The 14,862-nt window shown below is 58.2% G+C and overlaps 1 protein-coding gene across 15 annotated transcripts in view; it reads left to right on the plus strand.

The window, feature by feature from the left end:
• The window catches only part of EXD3 (exonuclease 3'-5' domain containing 3), an 89,901-nt gene that overhangs the window by 57,902 nt on the left and 17,137 nt on the right, over nt 1-14,862 (plus strand). For 7 of the 15 annotated variants that reach the window (XM_061154091.1, XM_061154094.1, XM_061154090.1 and 4 more), the window contains 12 exons: nt 1,009-1,082; nt 1,184-1,222; nt 2,623-2,789; nt 3,161-3,284; nt 3,455-3,665; nt 3,768-3,877; nt 4,336-4,498; nt 4,574-4,737; nt 5,213-5,368; nt 5,979-6,149; nt 13,937-13,990; nt 14,118-14,249. In XM_061154091.1, the coding sequence (XP_061010074.1) occupies nt 1,009-1,082; nt 1,184-1,222; nt 2,623-2,789; nt 3,161-3,284; nt 3,455-3,665; nt 3,768-3,877; nt 4,336-4,498; nt 4,574-4,737; nt 5,213-5,368; nt 5,979-6,149; nt 13,937-13,990; nt 14,118-14,249 (1,565 nt within the window). Of the gene's footprint in view, nt 1-1,008; nt 1,083-1,183; nt 1,223-1,422; nt 2,376-2,622; nt 2,790-3,160; nt 3,285-3,454; nt 3,666-3,767; nt 3,878-4,335; nt 4,499-4,573; nt 4,738-5,212; nt 5,369-5,978; nt 6,161-11,352; nt 12,535-13,571; nt 13,664-13,936; nt 13,991-14,117; nt 14,250-14,862 lie in introns of those variants that run through there. The other 8 variants (XR_009694598.1, XM_061154102.1, XM_061154104.1 and 5 more) reach the window with 8 other exon arrangements.

Here is a 14,862-nt window from a genome sequence, read left to right on the forward strand (position 1 = left end):
TGGCTGAGTCTGGCTCACTTGCCACCTTTTCCTTTAAAAGATCTGCTTCCCAGAGGGGTGTGTGGGCTTAGATGAACCAGGCAGTGCAGAGGAGGCCTGAGGGTGATACTGTATCCATAGGCTTTTGACAAAGTATCTTATTGGTAAAATGATGTGTAACATTGTAGAAACTTCAGGAAAGCTGGTTTCTGTCTCCACTGGAAGGAGACTTAATTCTGTAATAGTTCTGGCTGCTTTTTCCCCCTTTCCTGACCATCCCTTCCTGCTGAGCACTTCATTCATCCATCCCTTCCTCCTGCAGTCTTGTCCCCAGCAGCCTATGGGGCACATGGTCCCTCGATGTCCTGCGTTCCTGCCTCAGCTGGAAAGGGGAGGGAAGGCTGCAGGGTGGTGGGCAGGCCCTGGCCCCAGGCAACCCTGACCTCTGCACTCTCGGACAGCGTCCCTGCAGTGAGGGTGCTCCCTGAGGGCGTGCCCCTGTGACTGGGGCGGCCACACCCCTCTAGAACAGGGGGTCCTGGTCAGGGTCTGGTGGAGGCCTGAAGGTAGGCAGGCTCTGTGGTCAGCACCCCGCCAGACCACCAGGCTTTGAGGACAGCTGGCCCCGGGAGGGAGGAGCAGCAGCTGGCAGGAGGACAGGGGGTGAGTGGACAGTGGGCACCCTTCCCGGGCCTCCGTGGTCTCTGAACAGAATGTGAAGGTGTAGCTGACAGGTCAGCGTAATTTGTAAACACAGAGCAGGATGGGCCCCTTTCTCTAGAAACGCATGCTCGGGCATGGGGAGAAACAAAAGTGCCAGCTGCCTGGAGAGAATGGAGGAAAGCCCCGAGAGGTGGCTCCAGGAGACCCCAAGGGAGGGCAGGCCGGGGCGCCCTCCTTTACAGCCAGAGTGAAGGCCGCTCACGAGGCGTGTGCCGGGTGGGAGGGCAGGAAGACAGCGGGAGCCCCCGCGCCCGGCCCACACGCGCTTGTCCACCCAGCCCGGCTGGAGCACACCGTCTCTTTCAGCCCTGTGTCCCAGCATGCTCGCTCAGCAGCGCCTGGCTGCCCTGCGGTACCTGTGCTACAAGCGGCTGGTGGAGGTGCGTGGACCGGGGCGGGGTGGAGGGAGCACTAAGCGAGGCCTGCTCTCTGCTCCCGGAGCTGCTGAAAGGAAAGTTCACACTGGTGTCCACTTTTGCAGAGAAGCATGTCCCAGGAGAGCTGGGCTGAGCTGGTGCAGGTGAGCTTGGAGGCCCCAGCACATGATGACCCCCCGTGGGGCAGGGTGGGATACAGTCAGAATGGCCGAGGGCCCAGGATCCTCCTTCCCCTCCCCATGGACAGAGCTCCCAGGTGCTGGGTGCAGAGAGGTTCACCAAGAGAAAATTCTAGACTGTCCCCAGGCGCCCTGCTTGTCATGGCTCTGTGATCTGAGGCCTGGGGTGCCCACAGACCCTGAGAAGGAGGCAGCTGCCCCTTGGGGTGATACAGGGACACAGAGTGCCGGACTGAAGGTCCAGTCCCAGGCTGGGGTCTGTCATCCCCTTAGGACACTGGCCTGCAGCCTTTGTCCCCAGTCCTGAGCTGGAGGCAGGGGTCATCACGGTGCAGAACCATCCCCAGCTCCAGGCAAAGTGGCCTGGGAGGAAGGTGGGCTCTCCGGGGACTGGGGGGCCGCGTGCAGGGCAGTCTGCAGTGGCGGGGAACCAGGGCCCCCCCCACCGAGCGCCCGCGCGGGGTCTGCCAGCGGGGGGCAGTGCTGAGCCACCCCGCGCCTGCCCTCCCCCCACCCCGCGTGGCGGGCCAGGGCCTGTGAGTCATCAGAGAGGAACGCGGACCCCCGGGCAAGGCCCGGAAGGCCGGTCCCCCCTGGGTGCCAAGGCCGAGCCGGCGGAAGGGCAGCGGACATCCTGAAGAATGTGGAGGGGTTTCCACATATTGTCGTCCACGTGGGAACCTGCAGCCTGCGGGAAGCGGCCGCCGAGGCTGCCGGGGACAGAGCTGCGTGGGGAAGCGGCCCCGCCTGCCGGCCGGCAGGGACTCCTCAGGGGTGGGGTCCACTGTGGCCTGTGGCCCCGAGGATGCAGGCGGTCTGTGGGATGGAGCCCCACCCCCACCAGGACCTCTATAGGCCGTGTGGGCCTTCATACAGATGGACAGACAGACAGGAGACATGGCCTTGTGAGCCCCCATGGCCCCTGCCTCCCCAAGGGCAGGTGGAGGCCCTGCGGACTCCCTCTCCCCCAGCACAGCAGTGCTGCGGGGAGATGCAGGCAGAGAGGAGGGCCCGGGAGAGGACGCCAGCTCGGTCACCGTGGAGCCTGTCATGGGGACTGCTGGTCTCCAGAGGACAGCCACCTCCTTGTGAAGGGCTTCAGGGCCTGAGAGAGGAGGTGGGGCCCAGGTGTGAGGGGGAGGTTGGGGCCAGGTGTGAGGGGGGTGGTCGGGACCAGGTGTGAGGGGCAGGTCGGGCCAGGTGTGAGGGGAGGAAGTGGGGGCCAGGTGTGAGGGGGAGTTTGGGGCCAGGCGTGAGGGGGAGATCAGGGCCAGTCTGAGGGGTGGTCTTGGTCTGGGGGCTGACAGGATGGGCCCACCCCCTTGGGGCCGACCCTGTGGAGCAGCCCACGTCCCATCCCCCAGGGCCTGGTGGCGCAGGACGAGTGGCTGCAGGAGCAGCTGCTACAGCTGCTGGCCTCTCAGGATGATGTGGCCATGGCCGCCCAGTGTGCCCTGGACCTCTCGTTGCCTGAGGAGCGACTCCCAGCCACAGTAGTGGCAGAAATGAGCCAACTCAGGCTCCAGGAGGGGTGAGCATCCCCCAGGCTCCGGGGGAGGGGGGCCAGAAGGAGGACATGCCCTTGGGCACCGTCTGTTGGAAAGTGACTGGGGGCTGGGGGTTAGAAGCAGGGAGGGCCAGGAGGGGCTCGGGGCACGTGAGCAGCGTGCAGACACACAGGCACGTCCTGGCCCTCCTTGGGTTCTGGCAAGGACCCAGCAGCCAGTGCCTCAACCGGGCCACATGCCCCCCCGGTGAGGACCCAGTGTGCGAGGACAGAGGCATGGGAAGCAGGCCCCAAAGGCCCCGGGCACATGCCAGCCTTGAGGGCTCTCTAGCCCTGCAGTCAGCTGGGGATGTCCAGGGGGGCAGCAGAGGCTCTGCAGCTCTGCTCCTCCCCAGGACGGCCAAGGCACCTTCAGAGCACAGGCGGGACGACTGCTACCAGCTGCCCATCGCCAGGGAGGACATCTACTTCCTGGCCTCCTGGGAGGACCTGGCCAGGCACGAGGACGCGCTCCTGCAGGTGTGTGCCCAGCTCCCTTGGACGGCTGGCGCCCGGCGCTGCTCACCACGGCCTCTGGGGGCTCTGGCCACACTGGCACGCCCAGGGCTGGGCCAGCCCTCTCCACAGAGGCCGCCTCCCCTGGACTGCAGCGCTCGCCTCGCCGCTCCAACCAGTTCCTCTGTCTGCAGCCGGGTCAGGTGGTCGGTGTGGACCTGGAGTGGAGACCGTCTTTCGGCGCGGGCGGCCGGCCCCGGGTGTCACTCATGCAGGTGGCCGTGGCGGGCCGTGTGTTCCTGCTGGACCTGCCCCAGCTCTCGAGTCCCGCAGGAGGGCAGGCGCCCCGGGCCTTCTCCCAGCTGGTGTCCCGGCTGCTCTCAGACCCCTCCATCACCAAGCTAGGTCAGTAGCACCCGCCCTTGCCCCAGCCCTGCGGGACCTGGGGAAGGGTGTGAGACCGGCCTCTCCCTTGGCCCCCGTCACAGCGGCACCCCCCAACTGCAGGTTATGGGATGGCGGGGGACCTGCGGAGCCTGGGTGCGTCCTACCCAGCCCTGGCGCAGGCCGTGCAGAAGCTGCAGGGGGGCCTGGACCTGCTGCAGGCGCACAGACAGGTCAGTGCTGGGGGTGGGCTGGGAGCTCCCTGCTCCGCGGAGCTGCCCGCACGGCAACGCCTGGGCAACAGTCTCACTGAGGACTTGTCCTCTTCCTGGCCCAGCCCCGATCCCTGGCCACAGGTCACCAGGGACCCAGACACAGGGTCCCCCAGGAGAGAGTATCGCCATACATCCCCATACTGCCCAGGGCCAGCCCAGCTCTGCCCCTGCCCCCAGGATTCTCAGCACTCCCCTGAGGGTTAAGATGTGGGCCCCAGAGCTGACCGGTGGGTGGGTGACCCCAGCCCTGAGGCCCTGAGATAGCCTGCCTGGGCCGCCGGCACCCCCTTTTGGGACGCTGTCCATCATGGAGGGCACAGGGCCTGCTCCAGGGAACCCCTTGGGACAGTCGGCCGTGTGCAATGCTGTCTGCCCTCCAGGGCAGGCGCCTCACCCCCGGGGGTGCTGTCTTGCAGATGCGGGTGGCGGACAGGCCAGCCCCAGCTGTGGACGGGGCGGCAGGGCCGCGAGGCCTTAGCCTCCTGGTGCAGCAGGTGCTGGGCAAGCCCCTGGACAAGACGCAGCAGCTCTCCAACTGGGACCGGCGGCCGCTGGGCGAGGAGCAGCTGGTCTATGCAGGTGGGTGCCCCCTTTCCTGTCCCACGCCCCCACACCCCCCACACTGGAGCCTGAGGCTGACCTTGCCCACCCTAGCTGCAGATGCCTATTGCCTGCTGGAGGTGTACTGGGCGCTATGCAGAGAGCCTGCCCGCTTCCACCTTCCGGGGGCCCTGCCCTGGAGCCTGGGGCTGGGATGCAGCGAGAGATGCGGGACTCAGGAGCCGCCCCTGCAGAAGGTCTCAGCCTCCCCCCGGCAAGTAGGTGAAGCCCCCCAGGCCCTTTATCAGGATTCTCATGGGAAGAACCACTCTCCTTAAGACTGGGACCTCACAGAGTTGGAGACCTGGAGTGGGTGTTGGGGAGACCCTCTGCCCCAAAGGAAGGAAAGCAGGCAGGGGGTGAGCGTCCTACAAGAGGAGGGGTCCCCAGCCTGGCATGCCCCCCGCCAACATCCAGGGCAGCCTCTGGATGTCCCCGTGTGCCCCAGAGACCCTGGCGCACTCCAGTGTTCACCCCACCCCCAGGAGACATGTGCCAGCCCCTGAGGTCCTGGGTGGTCTCGGTTGTGTTCCCTCCTTCCCTGCTGTTTTCTGTACTGAGTACACATCGCTTACAGGAACTGAGCGCCCTGGGAGCCCTCCCTCCCTGCCTGCCCCCTGCCCCCTGCCCTGGACCCTGCCCGTCTCGGGTGGGCCAGACGGGCCGCAGCTGCTGAGCCAGGCTGTGTTGCAGGTATGCTCACCTGAGGACGCAGCCCCCGAGGTCCCGGCCCAGGCCTTCCGCGTGGTGTGTGACAATATGCTGGGGGGGCTGGCGCGGACCCTCCGCTGTCTGGGCGTCGACGTGAGGGTGCTGCACTCAGGCGAGGACCACCGGCAAGCCGCTGAGGTGAGCGGGCCTGGGCCCCCTGCGTCCCTGCGCAGCCACGGGGCTGGGGGAGTGTCGGGCAGCGGCGGTGCCCCAGCTGCGTGATCCCCCACCCCGAGCTGGGGCAAGGCTCCCCCGGCTGCCGGGGTGGAGACATTTGTTGCTGCCCAGCGCCTGTGGTCTGCAGGCTCCTTTGCGGGGTGGGCCTGGGGCGGGCAGACCCTGGGTGCTCCCGGCCCCTAGAGACGCCGCCACGTGCCCTTGGGCCCCTTCTCTCTGAGAAGCCGGTGCTCACCCCCGGGGGGGTGGGGGGAAACACAAGCCCCGGGGCCCTGCCGAACACAAGCAGGGGTCTCAGAATTCAGGAGCAAGGACATGACCAGTAAACATTCTTTACCAGCTCCACTGAGAGGCGGTTCCCTCTCCCCACGATTCACGGCGTGCTTCGCACAGCTGTCCCCACGGTAGATTCTAGACTGTGCTCATCCCCCGTGAAGCCGCCCCTCCCGGCCCCGCCGCATCCCGGCACAGCCCCGCCCCCGGCCCTGGCAGCCTGATTTCTGGCTGCTCTGGATGCTGCGTGCCCGCGGACCTGCTCAGGTGGCCTCTCGGTCCTGGCCTCTTTTGCCAGTGTGGTGTTTCCCAGGCTCGTCTGCGCTGTGGCATCTGTCAGTGCTTCACTCCTTTTTACAACCAAATAACATTCCATCGGATGGACCACAGCGGATCCATCCACTGGCCGCTAATGGACACCCAGGCTGTTGTGACTTGTGCAGCCACGAAAGAGCACAGAGGTGGCCAGGTCATAATTACGTAATTATGCGTGGTTTCTTTTATGCGTTTGGACACCTTCTTCTGGGTCCCCAGGCTCGGCAAGCGGGTGGCTGGGGCACAGGGCAGGGTTGGGGGGGAGTGGGGTCTGAGCTTGGCAGGCGGCCCTTCCCCGGACACTGCACAGCCCGCTGGATGTTTCAGCAGCCTTCCCACACCTGCTAACGAGGAAGCTGGGGCCGGAAGGACAGAGGGGCTCTCTGCCCAGGGCTGCAGAGGTAGGGCTGAGCCATGAGGGAGCTGTCTGCCTCCCGAGCCAGCCCCCACGTCCAGGAGAGGATGTCCACCTTCCTCAGCCCTGGCCCCTCACAGCCAGCTCTTCCGGAGGCCTGGTCCCGGCTCCAGGGAAGGAGGCGTGATCGTGTCAAGAGTGGCTCTGGCTGCCGTCCCTGTCGGAAATCCCTGGGTCCTCCCACTGGGCTTGTTTCTAGCTTACGGAGGCTGAGACGAAAAGGCTAGCCTGGCTTCCTGAGGACCCCAGACAAGGTGTCTGCAGTCACGGGGGCCGAGGAGCACAGGGCCCCCCCAGAGCCTGGCCACTCGCACCCCTGCAGAACTTGGTTTGAGTTCACGCTTCAGTGACTGCAGCCACAGAGGCAAACCAGTGGACACGGGAGCCAGGAGTCGGTGCTGCTGTAACAGGCGCCTCAGATGCAGCAGGGCCGCAGGAGGGGCAGAGGGAGTCTGGGACCTGACGGGGTCAGGATGGCCCAGACGGAGCAGGCGCTGAGGCCCAGCAGGACCTGGACTAGAGCCAGGGGGTTGGACCTCAGAACCTGGAACATCGCAGTCTTGAGGCCCCAGGCCCAGTGCCCTCCCGGGGGGCGTGGCAGGCAAGGTGCTTCTTCCTGGGAACACAGCTGTAGCTCCAGCCCCTGTGGTTATGGACTGACTCTGCCCACTTGTCCCCTTGCCTTGTGCTTGGGGCTCCCAGGGCCTGTCCTCATGCCTGCCCTGCTGTGGGGGGGGGGGGGGGGTGGGGGGGTGGGGGGGTAATACTGTCACTTGTGTGTGTCACTCACGACGTGTTCTGAACGGCAGGGCGATGTGCCCGCCTCTCTCACACCTGTGATGCTCTCTGGCGCAGGTGGAGCCCTCTGGCCTTTTCTGGAGAAACTCTCTAGCCAGGGGACCCACCATGTCCCGTTGACATCTTCTCTTCTGTGGCTCTTTCCCAGCCATGTGTTTCCTGAGCAGACTCCCGAGGAGGTGACCTGGCTGTGGTGTACATCAGGGTTACCCTGTGGGTTTTATTGTCTATGATGAGCTCCGTTAACACTTATCAACATGCCTTTAACGAAAGACAGGATCACTGGCGAGGGAAGGGAGGAGGCTCCCGCCCCCGCAGCAGAAGCTCGGGGGCTGTGTCTGCACTTGCAGGGAGCAGACCTTTCAAGGATGAGCCGGGGTACCGGCCAAGGATCAGCCAGGCTGCGCTAAGGCGCCTCCCAGTCCTCCTGCTGCTTGGGGTCAAGTGTGAGTGAGGCCGTAGAGTCCACCGAGCAGAGAGCCATCCGTCCGGCAAAGAGGAACCGGGCGTGACGGCTGGGGAGGTTCGCAGCCCGTGCAGATGCAGGAAGAGGCTAACGTTCAGTGATTGATGGCTTCCCCCGGCATGGCCGGAGCTGAGCAGCCGCCCGCCCGGCAGGAGCCGGAGTGGGAGCAGGTCCACCTGGGCGGCCGCCGCTCCGCTCAGGGTCCTGATGGCCCCACCCTCCCCTACTGTCCCCACCTTTCCCTGCAGCAAACCTCAGCGTGCCTCTGACTGGCTCCGCTGCCCCAGGGACCCGATGGATACAGGCACCAGGACAGACTCATCTGAACGGCTCCAATGTTGTGTGCCTGGGCCACTAACCTGGTAGATTTAGGGCACTGAGGACCTGTCTCCACGGGTAAAGGGGTCACCAGTGTCCCTGACCTGCTGTGGCCTTGCTCCTCAGAATGTGGCTGTGGGCTTCCCCGTGGAGGTCCTGCAGGAGAGCCCGCGGGGCTGGCCGGTGGGCTGGGAACCGTGCCCAGGGCTCCATCCCGTGAGCGGCTAGATGGCACCCGCCGCAGTCGCCACTTCACTGTCCTTTTACCCAGTCTTGGCAGTAGGCAGGCATGTCTCGCAGCACTTTCGCTCACCTTTCTCCAAGTATCGGTGAAGCCAAGCATCCTCTCTTGTGCTTGCTTGCAGCCTGTGCCCCTGCGAAGGGCCCCGGGCGGAAAGCTGCAGGTCTGACCCTGGCCTCGGAAGGCCCACTGGGCTGGCACAGTTGGTCTGCAACATGTGATGCTGCTTTATTTTCTGCTGATACACAGAACTGCATGGACCTTTAGTACTTAGATGCCTGAGAATTGATCTTACCTCTGGAAACCTCGCAGAAGTCTCCTCAATTCTACTGAGTTGGCTGTCGATTCTTGGGTCTCCTTTGCGGACAAACCGTCTGCAGACAGGGACAGTTTCATTCCTTCCTCTCCAGTCTTTACAGGTCTCGTTTCTGTCCATATCCTCTCACAGCAGTTGCAGCCTCCATGGTGGGGTTGAACAGATGGAACTGTGGCCGGCTGTCTCAGTTCTGACTTAACAGGGGCTGTTTCTCCGTGACGTGTGGTGGTTGCCAGGCCCCCACACCAGGATGCAGGCTCCATGTCTGCTGCACATCGTGTCAGGAAGGAAGCTGAATTCTACCCGATGCTGCCTCTGCAGCCATTGAGATCGTCCCTGTGATCTGTGCATGTGATGAGCCTTTTCAGTTTGGAGCCAGCCTTGCATTCCAGTTACACCCAGCCTGGCCAGCATGTCACGTGGCTGGACCTGTCTTCAGGACCATTCTGACACAGGACTTCTCCTGCTCACCATCTTCTCTTCTGCTTCATAAACAAGCTGGGGAGTTTACCCTCCTGCTTTCTGCCACTTTGAGTAATATTTGGATTTTCCTCTCAAACACTGGCTGAGTTCCTTCAAGGCTGCCTTAGCCTCGTGTTTTTGGGGGAGGAATTTAGGAGTTCCTGATTCTTTTCATTTAACACTTTTAGGACTCCTTAGGCGACTGCATCACTGAGTCACTCGGCAAGCCGTGCCTTTCTCTGGAATGTGCCCCTTTCGCAGTGCAGGGCCCGCTGCCCGTGAGGCTCCGCGGGGCCTTGCGGTGACCAGGTTCACTCTGGCTGTTGTTCAGCTGTGCTTCACCTGTTTCCTGACCTTCCAGAGGGTTGTCACTTGAATGAGTCCCTGCAAATAACTGGTGTTTGGCTTTGCTGATCCTTTCTGTTGCACTTTTGTGTTTTTTAATATCATTCATTTCTCTTTTTATCTTTATAGTTTCCTTCCTTTTGCTTACCTGGGGTTATTTCCCCAAGACCTAAGAGGAGTGCTTAGCTCTTTAACTTTCAGCCTCTTAAATCTTACAATGTAAACATGCAGGACAGTAAATTTTCTTGAAGTAATGTTTTCACTGCATTCCGTCCATTTTGATATGTAGTATTTTCATTACTTTTTAGTTCTAATAATTTTTGAGTTTTGAATTTGAGTTCAGATTATTTATTTGAAAGGCTCTTTTTCAGTTTCAGAAAGCTTGGGATTTGGGAGCTTTAACCTAAGTGAACTGTAGTGTGTATACTGCTGATTTAGACATTTGTGAGGACTAGCTTTGTAGCCAAGCAGACGATGCTTTTTATAAGTGTTCCATGTGGACTTTAAAAGGCCACAGCCTCTTCCAGTCACATTCACTCCCCTCTCTTGCTTTCGCACACTCAGTAGGTCAAGCTTGCTCAATATTTCCTCAAATCATCTTATCTTGTTTTGCTATTTTTCTGCCCACTTCTGTCGACGACCAGGAGAGCTGTGCCGAGGTCCCCTGTGGACACTGGGTTTTCAGGCTCTCCTTGTGGTTGTGTCAGTGTTCGCCTCGCCTGTTTAAAGCTGTTACCAGTTGCGCATGCACGCAGCTGTAGCGCTCGTGCACCTCCCTGCTGAGCGAGACTGTAATCACGAGAGGAGCCTCTTCGGCTCCACTGACGCTCTTTGCCATGAGGTCTGTTTGAACGAATATTAATAGCATCACTCCAGCATTTTTTGGTTAGTATTTGTGTATCATTTTCTCATCGTTTTGCTTTCAACCTTCCTTTGCTCTTGTTATAAATTGTTTCTAGCTGTTTTTTAAAAAATCTGTCTGACAGTCTTGTTTTTCAGCCTGTTAGTTTCATCCATTTACATTTATTGTAATTACTCATATAATTTGTGTTCAGTTGTAATATACTAATTTGTTCTATCCTACTTTTTCTGTTCTTTTTTCTCCTTTGTTTCTTATATTCTTTTCTCTTTTTCACCCTTGTTTCTATTTTTCCCTCTATTAATTTGAAAGTTATAACTCTTATTTCTCTTCTTTTAGGGGTTAGCCTGCATGTTTGAGTTAACAATGTCTGAAGTTAGAATCAATCCAAAGACTTCAGAGCATGTTAGCTTTCTTACCTGCTTCCCGTCTTACTGTTATTTCCAGTATTTTTAACACATTGTGGTTTTCCTTAGTTTTGCAAAGTAGACATCACATTTCTTTTATATGTTCAGTCACTCAGAGTTTATGATGTATGGACATGCATAGGCACTCTGAGAAAAGGCAGCCTTTTTTTACTAAAGGGATTTCCTTTGCTATGACCTTTCACGGGGGCCATTTTTCCTTGAAAATTCTGTTTCCTCTCTCTCCTGAAAGAGCATGTTGCTGGGTTTGTGACTGGCTGACAGGACTCTGAGAAGGGTCCTCTGCTCTTGTCATTGCTGTTGGACAGCTGCCTCTGTCCTGTAACCCCTGGCTTTATTCTTGACTGCTCTGTTGTCTGGATCTTTCTTCATATTTACCTCAATTATGTGTGTTTATTTTTAATTCTGTTCTTATTCATCACGTAGATGTGTATTTGTTTCCACTACAAAGTAACCACTTGCTTTATTGCTTTTTTCTTTTATTGTGGTAAAATACACGTGACGGGAAATTGATCATCGTAACCGTATTTAAGTGTGCAGCGCAGCGACGTTACGTATGTGCAGTATGTGACCACTGCCACTATTTCCACAACTTCTCATCGTCTCACACAAAACCTCTATATGCATTAAATAATCATTCTCCATTTGCCCCTCCCCCAAGCCCTGGTAACTACTGTTTTACTCCCTGTCTCTATGAATTTAACCCCTCTAGGGACCTCACAGGAGAAGGCAATGGCACCCCACTCCAGTCCTCTTGCCTGGAGAATCCCGTGGATGGAGGAGCCTGGTGGGCTGCAGTCAGTGGGGTCGCGAAGAGTCGGACACGACTGAGCGACTTCACTTTCCCTTTTCACTTTCCTGCATTGGAGAAGGAAATGGCGACCCACTCCAGTGTTCTTGCCTGGAGAATCCCAGGGACGGGGGAGCCCGGTGGGCTGCCGTCTGTGGGGTCGCACAGGGTCGGACACGGCTGAAGCGACTTAGCAGCAGCAGCAGCAGCAGGGACCTCACATAAGTGGAATCATATAAAATTTATCCTTTTGTGTCTGGCTTATTTCACTGAGCGTAATGTCTTCGAAGTCCATCCGTGCTGTAGCTGTATCAGATTTTCCTCCCTTTTAAAATCTGAATAAGTTCCATTACACATACATGTGTGTGTGTGTGTGTGTGTATCTGTTTTTGTCATCTGCTGATGGACACTTGGGTTGTTCCATTTGGCTGTTGTGAGTAGTGCTCCTACTATATACCATGATGTACAAGTATCTATTCACATTTCTGCTTTCAGTTCTTTTGGACCTGACCTGGCAGTGGAATTGCTAGATCATACAGTAATTCTGTGTTTAATCTTTTGAGAAACTGTAGCACTGTTTTGCATGTCAGCCACACCACTTTACATTCCCATCAACAGTGCATAAGTGTTCCAGATTTCTGTACATTCTCATCAACACTTATTTTCCTTTTTAAAAAGAAAAGCCATGCTAACAGATGTGAGGTGATGCCCAGTGTATCACGTTTCCCTGACGACTCATGTTGAGCATCCTTACATGTGCATATTGGTCATTTGTGTGCCTTCTCTGGAGAAATGTATTTTCTCCAGAGAAGAAGAAGGTCAAGGTCCCTTGCCCACATATTAACTGGTTTATCTGCTTTTCCTGTCATTGAGTTGTGGGAGTTCTTTATATAATCTATATGTTAATCCCTGATCGGATATATGATTTGCAAATATTTTTCCCCATTCTGTGGGTTGTTTTTTCACTTTCTTGGCAGTGTCCTGTGATGTACAAAATTTTTTAACTCTCACAAAGTCCAATTTATTTTTAATTGTGTTGTCTTTGCTTTTGGTGCCACAGCCAAGAAATTGTTGCCAAATACAACGTCATGACTATCCCTGGTGTTTCCTTCCCAGAGTTGCAGTGTTCAGCTCTCACGCTAGTGAGCTGGCCCCTCGCACTCTCCAAAGATAACACACGAGAAGGAACCAAACTGGACACGTCACAGCTGCCGCCTCACTGATTCACACCGAGCCCCTCGTGGCACGCAGGGTGGGCCCAGTGGGTCCTGAGCCCTTTCAATGGGATCCTTGTAGACTTTGATAACTTCTCTGCTGTCCCATCTAAAGAGGTGCTCCAGCTCCTCAGATCTAGAATCAGCTGTTCCTCCAAAACTCCCTGGTTCCTTTTAGCACGAACCCTGTCTAGAAATCAGCCTGCATGAGGGTGCTCACAGCTGCAGGGTTGGTTCTCATTTCTAGGCCTTTGTGGTGGGCAGAGTGATTAAGTACCTCTAAATATATATAACACCCACCCATTAAGGGAGTCAAGAAGATCCCCTGGAGAAGGAAATGGCAACCCAGTCCAGTATTCTTGCCTGGAGAATCCCATGGACAGAGGACCCTGGCGGGCTACAGTCTGTGGCGTTGTAAGGAGTCAGACACGACTGAGCAACTAACACAACATCCACCAAATGTATATGACACCCATCCGAAGTCTTCCATTCAGATCTAGGGTTTATTGTGTGGTCTCCTTAATTTTCTCCCAAATCTTTCTGAGCTGAAAAATCCTAACACCACACCAGCATTACACATCTGTCTTATGTCAGAATTCACACACAAACATTTCAGAATAACCGCGTTGACGTTGCCGTCCCCGAACGTTTCAGAATAACCGTGTTGACGTTGCCGTCCCCAAACGTTTCAGAATAACCGCGTTGATGTCACCAGCAGTCGTGTTACTGCAGGGTGTTCTTCATTTTGGTCTGTAGCCCGAGAGTCACATGGTCAGTTCACTGTGGCTTCGTGTCATTTGGAATATTTCCCTATTTGTAGTTCATTTGTTTCATCTTCTTTGGGTTTATAGAGATGGCTTTTTAAATTTAATTTTGTTAGCAATTCTGTGAGATGTTTGCATGATTCTAAGGCTAAATCTATTGCAGCCTGCAACGCCCAGCCTCAGGCTGCAGGAACCTGGTGGCTCAGATGGTAAAGAACCTGCTGGCAACGCAGGAGACCTGGATCCGATCCCCAGGTCAGGAAGATCCCCTGGAGAAGGAAATGGCTACCCACTCCAGTATTCTTGCCTGGACCACAACTCCAGGGACAGAGGAGCCCAGTGGGCTACAGTCCATGCGGTCCCGGACAGCGGATCATAATTGAGCCACTAACACTTTCACTTTCCTTTACTTTCAGATGCGGGGGAGGCAGTGATGGGGGAGTGGGCTGGCGGGGGGGCGGGGAGAGGGGGTGGCTGGCCCTGGGAGCGGGCCTGCAGCCTCACCTGCTGATCTCTCCTCCTGCGCAGGTTGCCAGGCAGGAGGGGAGGGTCATCCTGACCGCAGGGCTGCCATACCACAAGGTGAGGACCCACGGCCCAGGCTGCCCCCCGCCCTCCCCCACGGGCAGACTGGAGGCTCCGGGCTCACCTCAGCTGGGGGGGTGGGGCTTGGCTTCCGGCCCCACGTGAAAGCTGCTTCTGTCCGCAGCTCAGGGCCCAGGTTGGGGCTGGGCGCTGCCTGGCGGTGGACTGCTCCCTCAAGGCCCAGCAGCAGGCGAAGGCCGTCATCAGGCATTTCAACGTGCGTGTCACCCCTGCGGACATCTTCAGCCGCTGCCAGGTGGGTGCTGCGTGCCCCAGGCTGGGAGAGGGGCCCGTGTGTGCGGCCCAGGCTCTGTGACTGGCGAGGCCCCGCCATGTGGCTGGGCCTAGGTTTTCTGCTCCATGGAGCAGTAGCCCGATCTGTGCATTTCCTGCCAACCCCTTCCTCGGGAGGAGGGAAGGTGCACGTGTGGTGAAGACCCCAGGGCGTCGGGGCAGCCTGCGGGCACTTTTACCAGCTTTTCAGGACCTCTGCTGGTGCGTCATCTTGAGAAAACACAGCTGGGGAGCTGGGAGGACACCCCACTGGCACCCCAGGGAGCCAGGGAGCCTTCAGACCCATGGGGGTGGCCGCTGCCCTTCACAGGAAGAATCCGGGCCGCATCCCAGCACCGTTCCCTTGCCCCAGCGGGAGCCCCGTGGAGGGGCCAGGCTGCAGGACACCCCCAGGGGTGGTGTGGGGCCAGTTCAAAGGCTGGGGTCAGAGCTGCACCCTGGTGGGGGGGAGCAGCAAGTGCCCTCAGGACAGGAGACAGTCCTGGGGGCAGCAGGGCCCAGGGAGGCGCTGGCTCTGACCTGGCTGTCGTGGGGTGGTGGGAGACCTGCAGTCTGTGGTGTACCTGCCCAGGTGA

The sequence above is a fragment of the Dama dama genome, chromosome 11 (assembly GCF_033118175.1).
Source record: "Dama dama isolate Ldn47 chromosome 11, ASM3311817v1, whole genome shotgun sequence".
NCBI lineage: Eukaryota > Metazoa > Chordata > Mammalia > Artiodactyla > Cervidae > Dama > Dama dama.